The sequence below is a fragment of the Lichtheimia ornata genome (assembly GCF_029851405.1).
Source record: "Lichtheimia ornata isolate CBS 291.66 chromosome Unknown scaffold00004, whole genome shotgun sequence".
NCBI classification, from domain to species: Eukaryota; Fungi; Mucoromycota; class Mucoromycetes; order Mucorales; family Lichtheimiaceae; genus Lichtheimia; species Lichtheimia ornata.
Window position 1 is genome coordinate 772,570 of NW_026695324.1, and position 18,038 is coordinate 790,607.

Below are 18,038 nucleotides of genomic sequence, written 5' to 3' on the forward strand. Positions count from 1 at the left end.
CTCGTGGGACGGAAGCCATTATGTGGCACATGATGAATGACATGCAATACGCGGCGACTCCTAGACAAGATGGTAATTGAATGCATTGGGGAAAGAGGAGGGGAGGGGAAATGAGTATGTGTGCGGAAAGAACCGGTATGGCTGGGTGCACATAATATGCAGGGTATCATTCACGCGCGTAACACTATCACACCCGGAAGCATGGTTTGGGGGGAGGAGGTAGAAGAGGCCACCTATGATGAATCAATGATGATGTTGGGATGTTTAATGTTTTTGTTGAGCAACGTTAACCATTTGTGGACATAATACAGATATCAAGGAAACGACTGAGGAGGAGGAAGGTCATGTCAATCGTCGTCAGAAACAATGTATCTCAAAGCATTGGGTACGGATGACTATTGGTATTACATTTATCTTTGTCTTGATTATAGGTAAATGGGAGGATGATGGTGATGGTGGTGGTGGGGGTAACACAACGCACGGATCACTAAATCATGTTAAAGTGGCCATTCTCGTGAGTGAAATGAGTAAATGGCCTTCTTAAATAGAACAAATCAAATGTTTGAACCCTTCATGGACCCTTAAAACACGCATGATACAAACATAGGAGTAATTATGATGGAAAGCGAGAGAAGCACAGGTAATGTACTCGCACTATATTAGCATACAGGGCAAGAAAAAGTAATAGTAAAAGTATACTTGGACAATGAGGAGGAGGAGGATGGGAGGATGGGAGGAGAGGAGGAGGATGAATGTGGGAAAACATGTGGTTGTGAACGAAAGAAAAAGAATAGGATGATGACCTTATCTACATGCATGCAAAGTGGGGTGGTTGGGTAAAGAAAAATGCGAATGAAATGATGGGGGGAAATGAATGAAGAAAAAAAAATGGTATCGTCAAAATCACCGTGGCAACGTACTGTTTCGAACAGCTGTCATTGTCATTGTGCGTTTGTTGTTGGCGGATGAAGTAGTAGTTGTTGTGGTTGTTTTATGTTGAGAAGTTCGCAATGCAGAGGATGGTCGTGGCGTAATTGAAGGACGGGAGCTAAGTCGAGGAGGAGTAGCTTTTGTTGCTGGTTGATGAGAAGGACGTGGTGCTATTGAGGATCGTGGTTGTTGTCGTGCACCAGTTCCGGATGCTTTAACGGATGCGGCTCCGGATGCATTTGGTACCATAGTACGACGACGTGGAGTGGTGGTGGTGGAAGTTGTTGTACGTGATGATGAAGTAGTGGATGTTGTTGATGTTGTGGTAGTGGTCGATGATGCTTTGAGTTGATTGATTTCATAGAGTGCGTCATTGAGTTTACGTTGCAAGTTCTTTTGATGCTCTGCGTCTTCCTTGGCACGGCGTTGTTGTGCAGCGTGCATATCCTGCACCTGTTTAACGACGTGTGTCATTGATTGCTCCATTTCCATTCTTGCCTTGGTTTCCTTTCGTAAACGAGTTTCCATCTTGGCAACCTTGGCCTCGTATTCCATACGTTGTTGCTCGAGACGATCATACAACATGTTTTGTTGCTGGTCAACCATGATGGTCATATCTTCAACAGCCTTCTCAAAAGCAATACGCATGGCTCGTTCTTCTTCAAGTTGCTGCTCCAGTTCATCCATTCTACTATGCATGGTATTCATCTGCTTTTGATGCATGGCATTGCATATACGCGCCAGATCCACAATTAAACGGTGAGATGATGGCAACGTGCTAGAGGATGCTGCAAGTTGCTTCTTGGCACGGTAACCACGCCATACTGCCTGGATACGTGTTGCTGCCGTGGTGCGTAGCACATCCTCTTCAACCATATGCTGCTGCTCCTCAGCTGATAGTGGAAGGAACACCATTTCAGATTCCAAAGGAGGCTCATTGTCAGAGTAGTCGCCACCAACATCAACATGGTCGTCGTCATCGTCATCGGCATAGCCTTCGTCACTGATGGGACAAGTAGGTCGACGATAACGAGTGTCCAGTGATTTGCGTAGCTTGAGAGTGATAGTTTTTGCTGGTGTATCAGGATTGCTGTCATCGTCGTCCATTATGGGCTCTGATTCATTACGAAACACGGGCAGGTCAAGGTGTTGTTGTTGATGATGGTCCTCAGCGCCCAGCATACCATGGTAAGGTGACACTGTAAACAACAAACAAATGTGGAGCAAAAAGGGATAAGAGTGTCAGTCCAAATGTAGCTCAAGAGCGCGGCATTTCTCACACGCACACGCACACACACAATATCCATTTACTTGCCTGATGCCCGATTTTTGGGGTACACAAGATCTTCATGGCAAAGAAACGAACAAGGTGCTACCACGCCATCATTACGTTGCAACGAATACGCTGAAGAAGAAGAAAGGAAGCTTGAAGAGGATACGCATCGAGCGACTGGTGGAATTTGAAGAGGTGACAATCGGCTATCATCCACCAACATGTTCATCTCATCATCCTCATCATCATCCACAAGAGAGTCGTCATCGTTGTCGGATGACATGGATACTGGTTTATTGTTGACGAGCTTGTTGTGGTGGTTGGTGCGTTGTTGCAGCATCTTATGACTACAGCCAGGGGCAGCCTCTTTAGCCATGTGATTGACTTTGGTGCATCGTTGTCGTTTCTCGTTGGTGTATGCAGATACAATTGAACCAATAAACGAATCAAACTGATCATCGCCTGCGAGACCAGAATCTTCATCATCCGAGTACGTTGTTGATCCAAGAGGTGACTCATCAAACATGTTATCGTCATTGTCATTGAGGAATGTCGCAAGATGTTCAAGCGTCGACCGTGATGGGAACTCATAGCTCGCTTGTTCAGGTTCGAGATGCTGTGGCACAATAATGCCTTGGTCGTCTTCGAATCGATCAAAGTACTGCAATGTCGTCATGTATATCAATGAAAAAGAGAGATGAGAGAAAAAGGAAAATGTGGGGTTGTTTATGCAAAAAGGCAATGTCAAATCGAAAGTGTCCGATCGATTATTGCAAGTTTGCCCGCCGTTGTATGCACAAGTATGTCAAGGTGCAGATTGAGTAGAAGCACAATTGCGAGGGAAAAAGAAAAAGCAAAAAGCAGGAGAGAGAGAGAGAAAGAAGAAAAGAGAAAGAGATTGAAAGAAGAGAGGGAACCTTGAATTAGTAAAAATGCCAGTGCGTCTCTTTGTGTGACCCTGAATGGACCCGTTCTATGATTACCTGATCCGCAGCGTAAATATCAAACATCTTGTCATCTGCCGTCGCCAGCGACGATGAATGACGAAGCATGATTGGTTCAGCATTAAAATGGTCGTATCCGTATGTCATCATTTTGTTGATTTATAATTTTTTGGGTGGTTTGGTATGTAACAAGCAATGATGCTGCGCAAGCGCTGCGGTGCTGATGGGTATGTATGTTGATTTGAATGTAAGCGTAAAAGAGAAAGGAAAAGGAAAAGGATGTCCTCAAAAAGAAATACACGACAAGCGCGGAGGAGTGACCAGAAAAAGAGAAACGAGTGGAAGGGGGAAACGAAAAGAATGGGGAAAATGGAGCAATGACGTTCTTATATATAACAATCAGGCAGCGTGTTGAATGAGAAGGGGTAGCTCCCGGCAAAGACACCGAGAAAGCTAGGCGTGATCTTGATTAAATACAGCAAAATAGTTATTTAAGTGGGTTACACCCGCTGATCACTATCATCATCCCTGGTCTTGTTCATTCATCATCATTATTTCTTTTGTTGTTGCTCGCTTCATTATCTTTCAACGCCTACAACAAGGCCGTATGCAAGAATCGATATCGTCGTTAGGGTAAACAACATCATGATGGATCCCATGCACTTTGGATTGATGCTTTCTTTATTGCATGTATCCATATTTATGATGACAATGGACCCATGGTGGCTCGATCGTTGTTGTGTAATAAGCACAAAGAAACAAGCTATTATGTTTCTAGCAATACATGCGTGGGTGAGATGCAACAACATCAGCAGCTTGTGTGTGTTCTTTTTCTGGTGTTGATCGACGACTCACGGTTTGACAGCATATGGAGAGAGGGAGAAGAGAGCATGCGTGATCGACTGTCATACCAAAAGCGCACCACACGCTGCTTTTGTGCTCCCACTCCCCTTATAGGGGAAACCACATTGAATCTTGCCTCATGCCCCATTTTGTCTATTGCTTCCGGAACTCACCTAATCTCGGTGTTTTACTTACTTCTGGTGTATATGCACGCAATAGAATGGGAACATGACACTTGACATATTTGCATTGCTTGTCGTTATTAAAGCATTCTATTCTTGCTTTGTGTATATGTCTCTTCGAAGCACATGTGCTTTTTTGTTTGTGCAAGACCCTGTGAACCTTACACACTTTTACCACAAGCCTTGTCTCACCGTCATCGGCAACCATCGGTTTGACTACCTTTTTGGGGGACGTGTGCTTTGGCGTAGATCATGACTACCTTCTGGTTCCAACACACACGCATGCATCTATCTACATACAAGCACACCATCCCTATTCAAAAATAGGCAAGAAGCGAACATCATTAACGGGAGGTCATCTTGATGTATTTTAGAATCGACACAGACCACTTTTTGTCCTACCACATGCTGTGATGCGTGTAACGTATACTAGATGCGTGTCATGCTGTGTATTGGTCGGCCGTTTACTTCTCCTTCACCTCACGTCTCCCCCACTCCTTTTCACAAAAAAGAAAGCAGCTACAACCGCGTCGGGGAAGCTGCACAAGTATACAAGAAGGGGAAAGATATACCATATTGTATCTAGCAGCGAATGTGTATGTGTGTGTGGTGGTGTATCCTTATTAGGGAAAAAACTCTTGACAAAGAACATGATGCTTGCCAGCAATGACGTTGTGTATGTAAAGCTGATATCCATGGTTCTAGTTTTCATGCAACATTGACATACACACATCATGCGAATTGAATTGGCATGTCCTTGACGAACATTTACTTTTGAACCTTAATGCCATCTTTGTTGTCTTCGCGCGAAAGATCAACGTTCAATCCATATTTTTGTCACAAACGCAACCAATGGCAAGTGTGCGACAGGTATATAAGTTGTGGTACGACATATAAGCTACACACAACATGAGGCACAATTGGCGCGTATGTATGATGCGGTGTTTTGCTGTGACACGATCTTGTTGTTGCTGCTCTTTTGGATCCACTAATCCATCTCAGGGTAGTCATATGTGCGTCATCTGCATAAAGAAAGCATCCGTAGGCATGAAAGATTCTATGACACCACCACATGTGATATCCGGCCTAGGCACCACTCTTGTATGAAACAGGTTGCAATGATTCAATGATCAACAACAAGAGCCAACAAGTATTGTCCTATCTGACATCACCATCGGGTCATTGCTGGTCATCCTTTTGATCTCAAGTTGGCTCTTTTACTTTCTCCTCCTCCTCTTCTCCTCGTAGGTGCATGGTGTAATATAGGAGAAATCACACAACCATCTCGATTTATTCTTGTCTAGACTCAATGCAACCCAAAAGCCAAGTACAGAAAACAAACTTGCATATATATAGCACATGTTTGATCCCCCATGAGCTATTAGCTATGATGCACAATTATACTTGAAAGGCTATTATACTGTAATCTAGAAACACGGAGGCGTTGTTAGAGCCACCACGAGCTGCTGTTGTAGAGATGAGCATTCAGGGGGTGGGAAGCTATATAATTGGTTTTCGTATTTTGGGTAGGCATATAAAGATGCAGTAAACGGACATTACCATGTAATAATGCACATGATGTTGCATCTTTTCGATATGGAGATAATATTAGAGAGTGTGGGATGATTCCCTGGGAACAATCAATTTCAAGGATAATGAGACGATGGGCTCATTTGGTGGGGTAGGCGATCATTATTCGAAACATTCTAGGCTGTAACAATCAGCAACAACAGCCCCCTCCTCGCCTTGTCGCTCCACTTTTACTATCCTACAACAGGATGGAGGAGACGGGAAAGGTGAACAATAATGCAGTGGTAGATAGCATGATTTCTTTTGTGCTGGAATAAGGAGCAGCGACGATTCTACATATGCTGAGCAAAGGCTTTGCCCTGTACATGTACCTGCATGCATGCAAACCGATTCTTATATATTGGGCAAATATCGGTTTGTTTCATCATCTCGTGCTGGGAAGTCCCCATCCCTTTATTTTTTCATGCTTATTGATGAGCCATTTACTATACTACATGCCAAGCTAGTTTTAAGTGCAAAAGACAATAAGGAGGGGTAGCAATGGATAATCATTGATAGCATTATCATAGAGTGAGAGAGAGAACATGTACACATTGGGTGGTGTAACCAAGCGTCGTTATTCTGACAAGAAGGCGGCGCTTCTCCTTCGACACAAAGCCTGCCGCCTGCCTAAAATATCCCATTGTTTGGATTTTACAAGTGTGTGTGTGTGTATGTGTGTTCTTTCTTTTCCCATTTCTTTTTCTTCCACATTAGGATCATCCAGAAGTGGACGGCTTGCTTTTTATATCCTTTGTTGTTGTTGTTGTCGTTGTCCTCGACAACGAGTATTCTCTTTGTTTTTTTATCCAACCATCCTAGTAGTCCCCTTCTCTGTTTCGCCACTCGTTCTTAACGTACCATAAGGGGGACACCGCCCTTTGTCTTTTTTCTCTTTCTATTTCCCTTACATTATCCCACCCAACCATCATCAATGAGCGAAGAAGAGGATCCAGTAACTCACAAGTTGTATGATGAACTCGACGAGCTCTTGCGCATATTTTGCTCTGATGCCCAACAACAGTTTTGCATTGACCAGGAGGTGGCAAGTCGTTCGCAGCTATATCACATTCAGCAAACCATGCAGCAAGTCCAGCGTTTTATTCCAGTAGTTGGCCTCATTGGCAATACCAATGCTGATAGTCTACGACACACATTGACAATGACAGCACTTGAAATGCTTGAATTGTACGAAACAGCTTGCCGTCAACGGCGTATCCGGTCCCTGACTCCTTTACAAGCTGAGGATTTATTGATATCGTGGCATGAGTTGAGCCAAGACTATGAAGACAAAACAGCCGAACACGCTGTATTCACACGACTCCTTGGTGACATTTCGAACTTGCACCATGTTTGGCGAAACGGTCCTGAGCATGTGGAGAGCGTCGTCATTTCACTGCTGGCAAGTCGTACGAGCGATGTCAATCGAGAGCAGCAGGGCATGTACTTGGCAACAGTCGATCGGCACAACTATGCACGCTTAGGCCTTGGACGGCGTTGGATTGGCACCCGACAAATCGTATTTGAATGCAGGCAGATATCTCGAGAAGAACAGGAAAAAACGATTGCAAGTGTGTGTCAGCGTTTTGCACGCATCTTTATGCAGAATGCTCAGCAAAATTTGGAACAGTTGGAAGCTCAACGTCAAATGGCTCGACCTACTGCACTCGCAGCCAAATTGCGCCAATTCTACAGCAAGGTTTTTTATCCTCTCACAAACAACAATAACAACAACAACAGCAGCAGCAATGGTCATCACAACACTACACCCATTGCCATGGCAACAGCTGAACACAAAGTGACACCATTTCGCTTAACGACTGGTACAATAACGAGATCTTTCATATGGTATCCTAGCGACGAGGAACAAGAAGAAGATAGCAACAATAACGCATACCAAGAACGCAATGAGCACCATAACGACGATGATGATCAACATGCTGATAAGCGTTCATGCAACAACAATAATAACAGCCATCATCAGCCTATCATTGGTACGATACCAACACCATCATTTATACCTGCACCGTGGCAATGGCCTGACATGCTTAAACCAAGGACACCTTACCATCCGCATTTGTTTGGATTGATGCGTGGACATGACAAACGAGCAGGATCAGCAGCACCCTTTGCCACTGTTGCAGTGCATCAGTTATGTGGTCATTTGAGCCGTGTTGGTCAACAATTCTATGAAGATGTCACCAACAATGCCAAACTCGGATATCATCAAGATTCGCGTGTGTTGCAGGGCATCGGCATGGATCTTGTTGAAATGTACAAGTGCTTACAACTAGAATTATCAAGGCAAGCAATGCAACAGGTCATGGCTATTGTTCAACAACTTCATCCTTCCACCCTTCCTCATCCTCATCCACCAATTCCCACCGCTACGACTACTACCACTACAACCACTTCTTCGTCCTTCATCCACCAACAACAACAACCGGATAATACCACCCAGAGTACTCATCACACCCATTCATAACTCGTTTTATACATATACACATTTATACCTTATCCATTCCTTTCCCATCCACCATTTACCACCTCGTTGTCTTAGGATTATATACCGCTTAGAGAATATGAAAGAATCGACAAATGTACATTAAACAAGAGAATCACATATAGATGAATTGAATCCACTATTGTTGCTGTTCGCTGTTTAAGGACCCTGGGTAGGGGCAGGGTTCATTCTACGCTTGCCACCAATGGCAGTGGTAACGTTGACGAAACGACGGCTATTAAAACATGCATTCATTAGTATCTTTGACGTAGGAAGATAGAAGTAAAAAAAAAGCAAACTTACTTGTACACTTGTCTCTTCTTGGCACGGCCAGTCAAAGACTTCTTCTTTTCTTGCTTGGCAACCTTGGGGGTTTGAGACTTGACCTTACCAGCACGGGCGAGCGAACCGTGGACTTTACCCTATCATAATAGTGATCGAGTCAATAAAAAAGACATTGGCAATGGGGCATTCGTGAGGGGGTGCGTACCATTTTTGTTTGAGTGAAAAAAGAGAGAGCACCTGGAAACTTCGGTCACGATTCACTTTGAGACTGACACCAAGCCACAACATCATCCCCCAATAAACCCGCTTGATCCCGCTCTCATGCACAGACAATACACCCCTTTTGACTGAAATTGATGATATCATGTACGTTGATGATTGAAAAAGTAACCAAGATGTATGTTTGGAGAGAGGTTTTCGGTGTTATTATACCATCAAAATGGGAGGGAGGAAAAGATGTACAAAAGATGACTTATTGAATGACTCTAACTTTGGCGTGTTCTGCAATAAGGCTGGTATCATTGGTGACATTGTAAAGCTCGTCGATAAGTGCAGATCGAAAAGTGCCGGGTCCTCTAACTTCATTGCGTCTGACAGCTAGCTCCGAAGCAATGGTCACCGTGAGAATGCTATAATAAAGATGGTAAGCATTGGAAGATGAACATCACTTGGATCATCAAACTTACGCTGCAACAGTGGCGAGCAAGTAATCGTTTCGGTTGGCTATTGAGAAAAGAATACCCAATTGAGTCATGAATGTGCTCAATCCTTTGTATGAAGGGCCTTACCAGCAGTGAAGCATCCTACAATAGATGATACCATACATCCACTTCCAGTGATACAAGCCAAAAGGGGATCACCATTCTCAATGGCATACACACGCTCACCATCCGAAACATAATCGATAGGACCCGTCATTGCCACCACACAACCTATAAAGATACGATTAGAGCAATGATAATAAAGCAACATCATCATTTACCATTCTTTCGTGCAAGCTCCTTGACAGCTGCGACTGCATTCTCTTCACCACCATTATCACCCACTGAATCGACACCGCGAGAAGCACCACCACGGCCTGCCATAGATAAGATCTCGCCTCCGTTACCCTTGATCACCGTCAAATCGCACTCGTTAAGAAAACGTTGGGTAGTCGTCTTTCGAAATTGGGTTGCACCAGCACCAACAGGATCAAAAATGACAGGGTTGCCTCGTTCAAAGTTGGCATGAGCAGCAGCAAACATGGTCTGGATATTGTTGAGAGTGCCCATGTTGAGTACCATAGCACCATTCACAGCCGCCAAGTCCTTGAGTTCCTCGAAATTGGTGGACATGATAGGGGATGCACCCACAGCCAAGGTGGCATTGGCGTTATCATTGATCACGACATAGTCTATTACAACATGGATCGGGTAAATGAGGGATCAGGCGGGGAAAAAGTATAAGCATACTTACTTGTAATGTGATGCACCATAGGACCCACAGCTCTAACATTCTTGGCAGCTTGGATAGCAAATTGACGTGCCTCGAGAGCCGAATCCGTTGTCTTTGGAGCTTGAGCAAGACATCCACGAATAATCTTGTTAAAGTCGATGCATGTTGCCTTGGGATCTGAGGATGCGATAATAGCAGAGACAATAGCCAAGCCAGCAAGGCGATTGGCACCCTTCATCAAGTCTTGTGCATTCTCGAGTTTGATGCCACCGATGGCTACGGCAGGAATCGGATCAATGGAATCAAGAACATCTAAACAAAGGTCCGAGAGAGGTGGGGGAGGAATTAATGACTCAACATGCTGGTGATACACACACGCACACACACAAATGCAAACATACGTTTGGTGCCTTCAATACCCAATGTCTTGTTGGTAAGCTTCTTGGTACTCGTATCCCAAACAGCACCCACACCAAGATAATCAGCACCTGCTTGAATAGCTTCCTTGGCTTCTTCGATCGTGTTGACGGATACACCAATAATCTTTTTGGGTCCAAGGAGTTGACGCGCTTGACGCATAGGCATATCGTCTTGTCCAATATGAACACCGTCAGCGTCCACAGCCAAAGCGACATCGAGACGGTCATTGATTAGGAGTGGTACATTGAACTTGCGTGTGATTTGCTGCACTTGACGAGCCAGCTCAATGAATGGACCGGTGTCGAGATTCTTTTCTCGAAGCTGAACAATAGTAACGCCACCTTCCAAAGCACGTTCGATTTGGTTGAGCAAAGTAGTGCCCTCGGGAACAAGGTTGCTATCGGTCACAAGATACAAAGAATAGTCGACAGTTTTATGTGCCATCTTTTGGGGTTGGAGGGATTGGAGAAGATAAAGATCAAAGAGAAGAAAAAGAGATGAGATTTAAAGTTTGAAAATGGATGCATTTTATTGTTGCATGTATGGAGCGGGGGAATGAAAGGAATTGCATAAAACAAGATGCACTCACATTAAATCGGGTAATCCGTGGGGTGGTTGCCAAGGGCAACATGTCGCATGGTCAACTGTAGCTATGTTCGTGATACCGTTAAGAAAAGAAAGGCAATGGTAGTGGTCTTGTAGTCTGGTAAGCCTATATGCATTAGCAAGTCATTACCTACCACCACTTGTCGCCCATGACGTGAATGAAAGAAAACGGACAGACATATGAAATGCCAAAAAGACCATTGTTCATTGTAGACAAGTTGAAACTCAACAAAAGGACTCGCTGTATGAATTACAAGATGGATGCTTTATTATTACTTTCTAGATGCTTGGATGCTAAGGTTGACTTTGGGAGGAACGCTGAAACCAAACGATTTGCCGACCTTGACAAGATCGAGGCTGTTGACGTTGAAGATCTTTTTGAGACTGAATGCTTGATATGCTTGAAGATAAGAACGGAAGCCATCGCGAGCAGATTGGTTCAAGTAGTAATTCTTTTCCACCAGCTTCTCAAGCTATACATGACACGTTAGCATACGATAACATAAAGCATCATGATTCCATTCGATATTACCTGGCTCTGCACATTGGCAATCTTGTTGGTGGGGAATTGATATTCGTTAAGGGGAACTTTGGCATTCTTGAGGTAACGCAAAAAGCCGAGCTCGCTTGGAAGCAAAAACAACAAACTCTTGCCTTGTCCACCAGCACGAGCTGTTCGACCGACACGATGAATGTAATCACGGGGATCATCTGGAGGGTCAAATTGTACAATCCAATCAACTGCAGGAATATCCAATCCACGAGCAGCAACATCCGTGCACAACAAAATGCCCCTGTCAGCATTGCAGAACTCGAAAAAGGTGGCCGTACGTTTTTGTTGCTTTTGTTTACCCTATCAAAGACAATACCATGTTAGCCTATTTGTTCGAATCAAATCACCTTCCCCCTCATATACTTACGTGCAATTCAAGCACTGGCACATCAATGTAATTCAGCAATTCAGCGTGGTATTTGACAGAGTTGCAGCTGGAGAAGAAGACAATGATCTTCTTTTTGGAGTTCTTCCTCAAGAAGGTGAACAGCAATAGGAAACGCTTATCGGAATCGCACACGACATAGCCTTGTTCTAAACCTTCAGCAGTCGATGTATCCTTCTTCTCATCCACGTTGATATACATTGGTCCCTTTTTGAGCGAGATACGGGCAAGATCGGTAACCTTGGTCGTTTGTGTAGCTGAGAAGAGCATCGTTTGGCGTTCCTTGGGCAAGATACGGACAATTTGGCGCATTTCCTCTTCGAAACCGATTTCCAAGATACGATCAGCTTCATCAATGACCAAAGCTTTGAGATTCTTGTAGACGAAACCACGGGTATTTTGCAAATGATCGAGAAGACGACCTGGTGTGGCAATAAGAAGGTTGACACCCTTGACAAGCTTATCAGCCTCGGCTCTTCTGTTGGCACCACCAATAACAATGCCGAATGTGTGTTGGTGATACTTCATCAATTCACGAGCGACACCAAAGATCTGCAATGCGAGCTCACGAGTAGGAGATACCACAATGACACCAGTGCCTGATCATGATCCACATAAAACGTTAATCAATGGATACTCATGAAAGTAATCACTATCCACTTTACCATTTCTTGGCTTGAACTTGAGCTTGTACAACATTTCAATAGCAGGAATCAACATGGCCAAAGTCTTGCCCGAACCAGTCTTTGCAGCACCCAACACATCACGACCAGCCATCAAGGGTGGAATCGTACGAGCTTGCACCTCAGTCATCTTTGTAAAACCCATCTCCTTGATACCATTCTTCGTCTTGTCACTGATATCAAGGCTTTCAAAGTTGAAATCAATGGCCTTGTCTCCTAAAGGTATATACACAATAAGCACTACGATCCTCGATCTCACTTGATTGACAATACCTTCTTCCAATGTCGTCTCATTCTCGTTTGCTGAAGGGGATTCAGAGCTCTCTTTGTCGTTGCTGTCATCGATCTCCTCCTGATCTTGTTCTTCGGCTACGATCTCTTCACCTTCGTCGGCAATCTCGGCTGCTTCCTCCTCAACTTGCTTGGGTTTTCCCTTGTCGACCTGCTGCTTCTTCTTGTTGGCCTTGGTTTGGTGAGTGCGCTTACGCTTCTTCTCTACTAAATTGCTGGCCATTGTATAATCGAGGAAGTAGTGCAACAAGCGGAGGTGGGTGAAAAAAGCTCGCTGTCCGATAAAAAATTCTCGGAGCCAGGCTGCTTGCTAGTGGTTACCTGTGCCTATCATGTTATTACACCACTTTCACCACCCACTCCAGTACATTAGCGATACCCCTATTCATGTTGTATAAAGATCATCGTTCATTGCATTAGTATAAACATTGGTCTATAAGAGGGTGCTTTGATATTGTGCTCAATCCATATGAAATGATGAGGAACCAATGGGAAGGAAAATGAACAAAAGGGCGCCGCCTCTGCGGCTGTCTCACTCTCAAATCCCAATGCCAGGTTGGTTTCGGTCGTTGATAACATGCTGCTGCTTGCAGTACTTGAACACGTAGATTGTACATATACCACAATACAGGTATAATAGATAGCTTGATGGTAATGCCAATCCTCCTTGTATTAGCCATGTAGGTATGAGTACAAAAAGTGATTTGTGATACTTGGTCAATGTCATTGTTGTTTGATTATGGGTGCGTATTGCCACCTGCCTTAATTTGGTAATGTATGCAGCTCTTGGCTCATTATTTCAAATTATGCATCATCCGGAAATTGGTGCTCACAACAAGACCATCACGCCTCCTATGAGAGGCAAGACTTGAAAGGTCAATGCTGCAGGTGGAGGGTGCATGATGGATCCTTCCCCCATGATGTAGCCAATATTGTGGAATCTTTTTGGAGTTAACCTTAGTGTATGACCAGTGGATCCGAGAGTATCTTGTGCCAAAGGAGTGAGAGTAGCAATGATTTTGGTTGTCTTCAAGGTCCCGTATCATACAAACAAGGTCATATATAAGACGATGGAAGCGCTTATGATAGCAAAAGCTGAAAATTGTTAGAGGTAAGCATGGTATGGTTGACGAGCCATGTTGATTAGTGCATCCGAAAGTACATAGCTTGTGTGAAAGTGCATGAAGAGTGAGGGGACGTAAAATTGTTCTATCCGTTGCAAGATAAGGTCGCCCAGCCGGGTGATTTTACTTTGGTTGACGGCAGTAGAGAGAATGGCCATCGGTGTATCTCAAATCGTCAGGCTTAGGCTTTGCCAAGACATCTGTAAAAGCAACTATCATCCCATTTATGCAGTCAGCCTGTCAACGATGCATGTGTAACCACCACGTATCAATTCACTCAGCTCTTCATCTTTCCGTTAATGCAGCCGACACCATCCACTAGGAAAAAGCAACTCCATCACGCTTACAGCATAGGTAAAACATAAACGTGCCTGTATCTCCAAACTTTACAATGAAACGTGTGGTTTTTATTAGAGCAATGTGCTCGGCTTGGCCAACAGCACCTTGTGTCCAAGTTTCGCGTTCAATGTCGCAAACAGCCCAAAAAATATTTTTTGGTCGTCGTCTTCGAAGAGGTTGACCCCCAGATTCAGTTTGGCTGGTAGCGACATTGTGAAATCTGGGATTGCCCACCATGAACTTCATACTTTGACACAAGATTCCTTTGACCCCGACGAGGCCACGTTGATCTATTAAAGAGCCCACGTTTGATTGTAAAGTTTGGAGATACAGGTACCTTTATGTTTTACATATGCTGTAAGCGTGATGGTATATGAAAGATGGTCTTTGTTCATTGTAAAGTAGTATTACTACAATAGAGCCAAAGATGCAGAAGGCGTGTTTGTGTAACTTGAGTCATTCAGCACAGGCGATGCATGATTCTTGTACACTATTTAGGAAGAGTTCAAAATGCCAGCTAATAACCTAGTCCTCCCATTCACCTTTGTTGTCCAATCCAATGCATACGAACGATTCTCCTGCTCCAGCCCAGCATGCCCATCCTTCAACTTTCTTGATCCGATGAGATTTGACTGAAAAACGCTCAAACACAGAAACATCATCCGATATCAGAAGAATCAAATTGGTAAGTTATTTGTAAACAGCCGGCTAATAGCCCATTCCTTCCATTCTCCATTGTTGTCCAATCCAATGCATACGAACGATTGTCCTACTCCAGCCCATCATCCCCATCATTCAACTTTCATGATTCGAGCTAACCTGGTAGTAAGGTAATGGCTGTTGTTGGATCATCATCATTATCATGTAAAGTGTAAAATGGCACACACCCTTTTGCTATACGTCAGGATCATTTCTTTTATTTGCGTGTACCTATTGTCTATCGTGAGGGTGATGTTCATGATGGGTGGATGGTGTGTGTGGGGTCATTGAATGGCCTCAGTGTAATAGCAGCAGGGGATTTAAACTTGGGGGACAGCAGCACGACTTGAGACAACGCTTCTCTTCTTTTTCTCCCACCTTTCCTTATTCCATTCACGACGTCTCGATCAAGGTAATGTATTATAAAAAAGTGCTCTTGTTGGCAGTGAGGTATTAATGTAGTTCTGAACATGCATTGTCAGGGAGTGCAGTGGGTGCTTGTAGTCATGGTGACACCGTTGCTCTCGTTCTTCGTTATTATGCGCTCCACGTTTGGTGCACCAGGTACATTCAATGCCCCCATGTAGCAGCAGAGCTTGTTCCATTGACATGTTGGCTTGTATAGATTGCGAGACTGATCTCAAAGACGTTGGCTCGGTTGGCTTTTTGGGGCTTAACTACTCTACAACTTGGTCTTCGGTTACAGTAACCAACAACAAGGGTCTTCATGCATATGAAAAAGGCAAGTGCAATGAAAACAGTGAAGAAGGGTTTATTGTAATAATGAGTAATGCTACTATTGAATAGGCTTTTGATCATCCACTGTGTCTTTGTGCATCATCGGCAACCTTACCTTTTGACTGTTTGACACCGTCAATGCACAACAAGGCGCTTTTCTCGTGACAAGCTGGCGGCTACCATTCGAGGATTTGGGAAGGCACGCTTCAAGAGCCTTAGGAGAGGATGGATGGGAACAACGATGATCCTGGACACTAAGAAGGTGGGGAGGTTGTTATATGATCCTCATGGTGCGGAACATTCACGCGTGTGTACTATGTTTTTCAATGAAGGTGCCATCGACTTTCCTTTCTGGAACGACCACTCACCCAAGTACATATTCTCGAACAAGGTCTTACTTTGTGGATTTTGAGCACAGCAGAGGATCCGTGATAGCCGGTGGATGACATTGTTTGATGGGGATGGATTGTGCCTTGTTCACCTCATACCTGATTTATGCATGGACAATCAATCACACCAACAACGAGAGCTCTCACGATCTATCAGCTCGTCAACTATCCCCAACAGACACCTACCGTTCTTCGTGATCCCGTCCGCCATGCACATATAAACAAGGATGCTGTCGCCATACTTTTCTTTCTTCCATCATATCACCAAAGGAGCGCACATACGTTTACGGGAAGTACGAAATCCAAAGCGATAACTGTCACCATCTTGTAACTCTTCCCCTTTTTTCGTTCTTTGTCTGTGCTCTTTTTATATATGTTGTATCTTATTTGTTTATAATACAATGCTGTTCCCTCTTTTCTTTACCATTGTTTTTTGTATGTTCCTTTCACATCTACACTTGGCTCCTTGATTTGTACCCTAGTCATCGTAAAAGCTGCCATTTATTGTGGAGTTGATCTTATTCATTTGCTAGATAATGATACTTCAAGCGGTGTTATTGAGTCAATGATGAGTAACGGTTCGAAAGTACCAAAAGAGACGTGCGTTGAGAACATGGAATAAAAGTGATTTGCCGTGTCAAAATAAGCTATTTTATCTACACTGTGAGACCAGAACTGAGACTTAATTTGAGACCAGCTCAGTCCTGGCGAAGATAATTTGACATGAATTTAGTACACTTGCTAGCCTGGTTACAGCATTTAATGATACCTTTTGAGTGACAATCAAATTACCTTTAACCGTTATTAAAAGATTGACATTGTATTTTGAGGGGTTTATCTTTGTCGTGGACAAAAGGGAAGAAGGATTAGACCAATAGCCATTCTTGCTTAAGCTTATGCATTTATTGTCAACAAACATAGGATGAAGCCTCTGAGTTCACCATGAACCTGATAAGAGCGAACAAGCATAAGCAAAGCTGACCAAAGCAACAGCTGCAACATCCCAATTTCCAGGCACTATGGAGACTTTGCTACAGGGTTACTCCATATGCCGTCGTTTAAGTTGAGATCATAGCCAGCTAAACCTCATTGTGCTCTTCTGGATATGGTCTTTGTAGTAAAAGCTGGATATAATATACATGGGACATTTCGCGTACGACACGGCATGGTCAAGGTAAGGGCCACCATTCCATATTTGGTAAGAGTGGCGAATTGGCCACTCTTACCGTATTAGATCAGCCAGGACATTTAATGATGCTCTCAACAGCAATCTACCTCCACAACGATGTGTTGCACCTATATCCAATCTACAACTTCGCGATATGAAGAAATTGGAGGAATCCGACAGGGTAGTTCTTTTCCAAAAGCATGCTCAGGTAATGCACGACAGCAATGTCCATCAAATGGTGCTCACGTATCAACAAATAATTGCCGTCGTTAATGTTTTTGGGGTTCGAGAACAATGGAGGAGCCGTAAGAAGTCTTTGAAACAGCTTTACGGCGTGCTTGTAACGAGACCAGGGCTATAACCAAAGATGCGACAGCTGTAAATAATGACATGGCGCCCTCATCTCTTGCCCGTGAGCCAATGATACACCTTCATACCATATACACGAGATAAACCCGTGCAATGGATCCAGAACGCCCCCCAAACTATCGCACTCCATGAGTAGCGAAATTCACGCATCAACAATGACATGCTTTCCTTATCTCTTGCTCCAGAACCAATAACGAAGAATCAACTTTTTTCTCCTGCACGTGGCCATGTGATCCGCAAGATGGGTTTTTTTCATGTTCGCCTATTCCCCTTTCTGCTTCTGGTATGCCATGCAATGTCCTCAAAGCGTT

At 43.9% G+C, this 18,038-nt stretch overlaps 5 protein-coding genes across 5 annotated transcripts; 2 read left to right on the top strand and 3 right to left on the bottom strand.

Annotated features, from left to right (window-relative positions):
• Positions 1-903: 903 nt before the first annotated feature.
• Positions 904-3,297, bottom strand: O0I10_001699 (uncharacterized protein; the record flags this gene model as incomplete). Its single annotated transcript, XM_058481791.1, has 3 exons — positions 904-2,129; positions 2,246-2,864; positions 3,187-3,297. 3 exons carry the CDS (start codon positions 3,295-3,297, stop codon positions 904-906), a joined length of 1,956 nt encoding a protein of 651 aa, XP_058347648.1.
• A 3,378-nt stretch (positions 3,298-6,675) lies between these two features.
• On the top strand, positions 6,676-8,226 carry O0I10_001700 (uncharacterized protein; the record flags this gene model as incomplete). The annotated part of the gene is made up of 1 exon (XM_058481792.1): positions 6,676-8,226. One exon carries the CDS (start codon positions 6,676-6,678, stop codon positions 8,224-8,226), a length of 1,551 nt encoding a protein of 516 aa, XP_058347649.1.
• Positions 8,227-9,001: 775 nt separating this feature from the next.
• On the bottom strand, positions 9,002-10,827 carry O0I10_001701 (hydroxyethylthiazole kinase; the record flags this gene model as incomplete). The annotated part of the gene is made up of 6 exons (XM_058481793.1): positions 9,002-9,158; positions 9,216-9,252; positions 9,318-9,461; positions 9,512-9,922; positions 9,985-10,275; positions 10,365-10,827. The coding sequence occupies 6 exons, from the start codon at positions 10,825-10,827 to the stop codon at positions 9,002-9,004; spliced, it is 1,503 nt and encodes a 500-aa protein (XP_058347650.1).
• A 434-nt stretch (positions 10,828-11,261) lies between these two features.
• On the bottom strand, positions 11,262-13,124 carry O0I10_001702 (ATP-dependent RNA helicase HAS1; the record flags this gene model as incomplete). The annotated part of the gene is made up of 5 exons (XM_058481794.1): positions 11,262-11,462; positions 11,522-11,842; positions 11,910-12,526; positions 12,593-12,826; positions 12,884-13,124. 5 exons carry the CDS (start codon positions 13,122-13,124, stop codon positions 11,262-11,264), a joined length of 1,614 nt encoding a protein of 537 aa, XP_058347651.1.
• Positions 13,125-15,602: 2,478 nt separating this feature from the next.
• O0I10_001703 (uncharacterized protein) lies at positions 15,603-15,870 on the top strand (the record flags this gene model as incomplete). The annotated part of the gene is made up of 2 exons (XM_058481795.1): positions 15,603-15,627; positions 15,689-15,870. 2 exons carry the CDS (start codon positions 15,603-15,605, stop codon positions 15,868-15,870), a joined length of 207 nt encoding a protein of 68 aa, XP_058347652.1.
• Between the last annotated feature and the right edge of the window lie 2,168 nt (positions 15,871-18,038).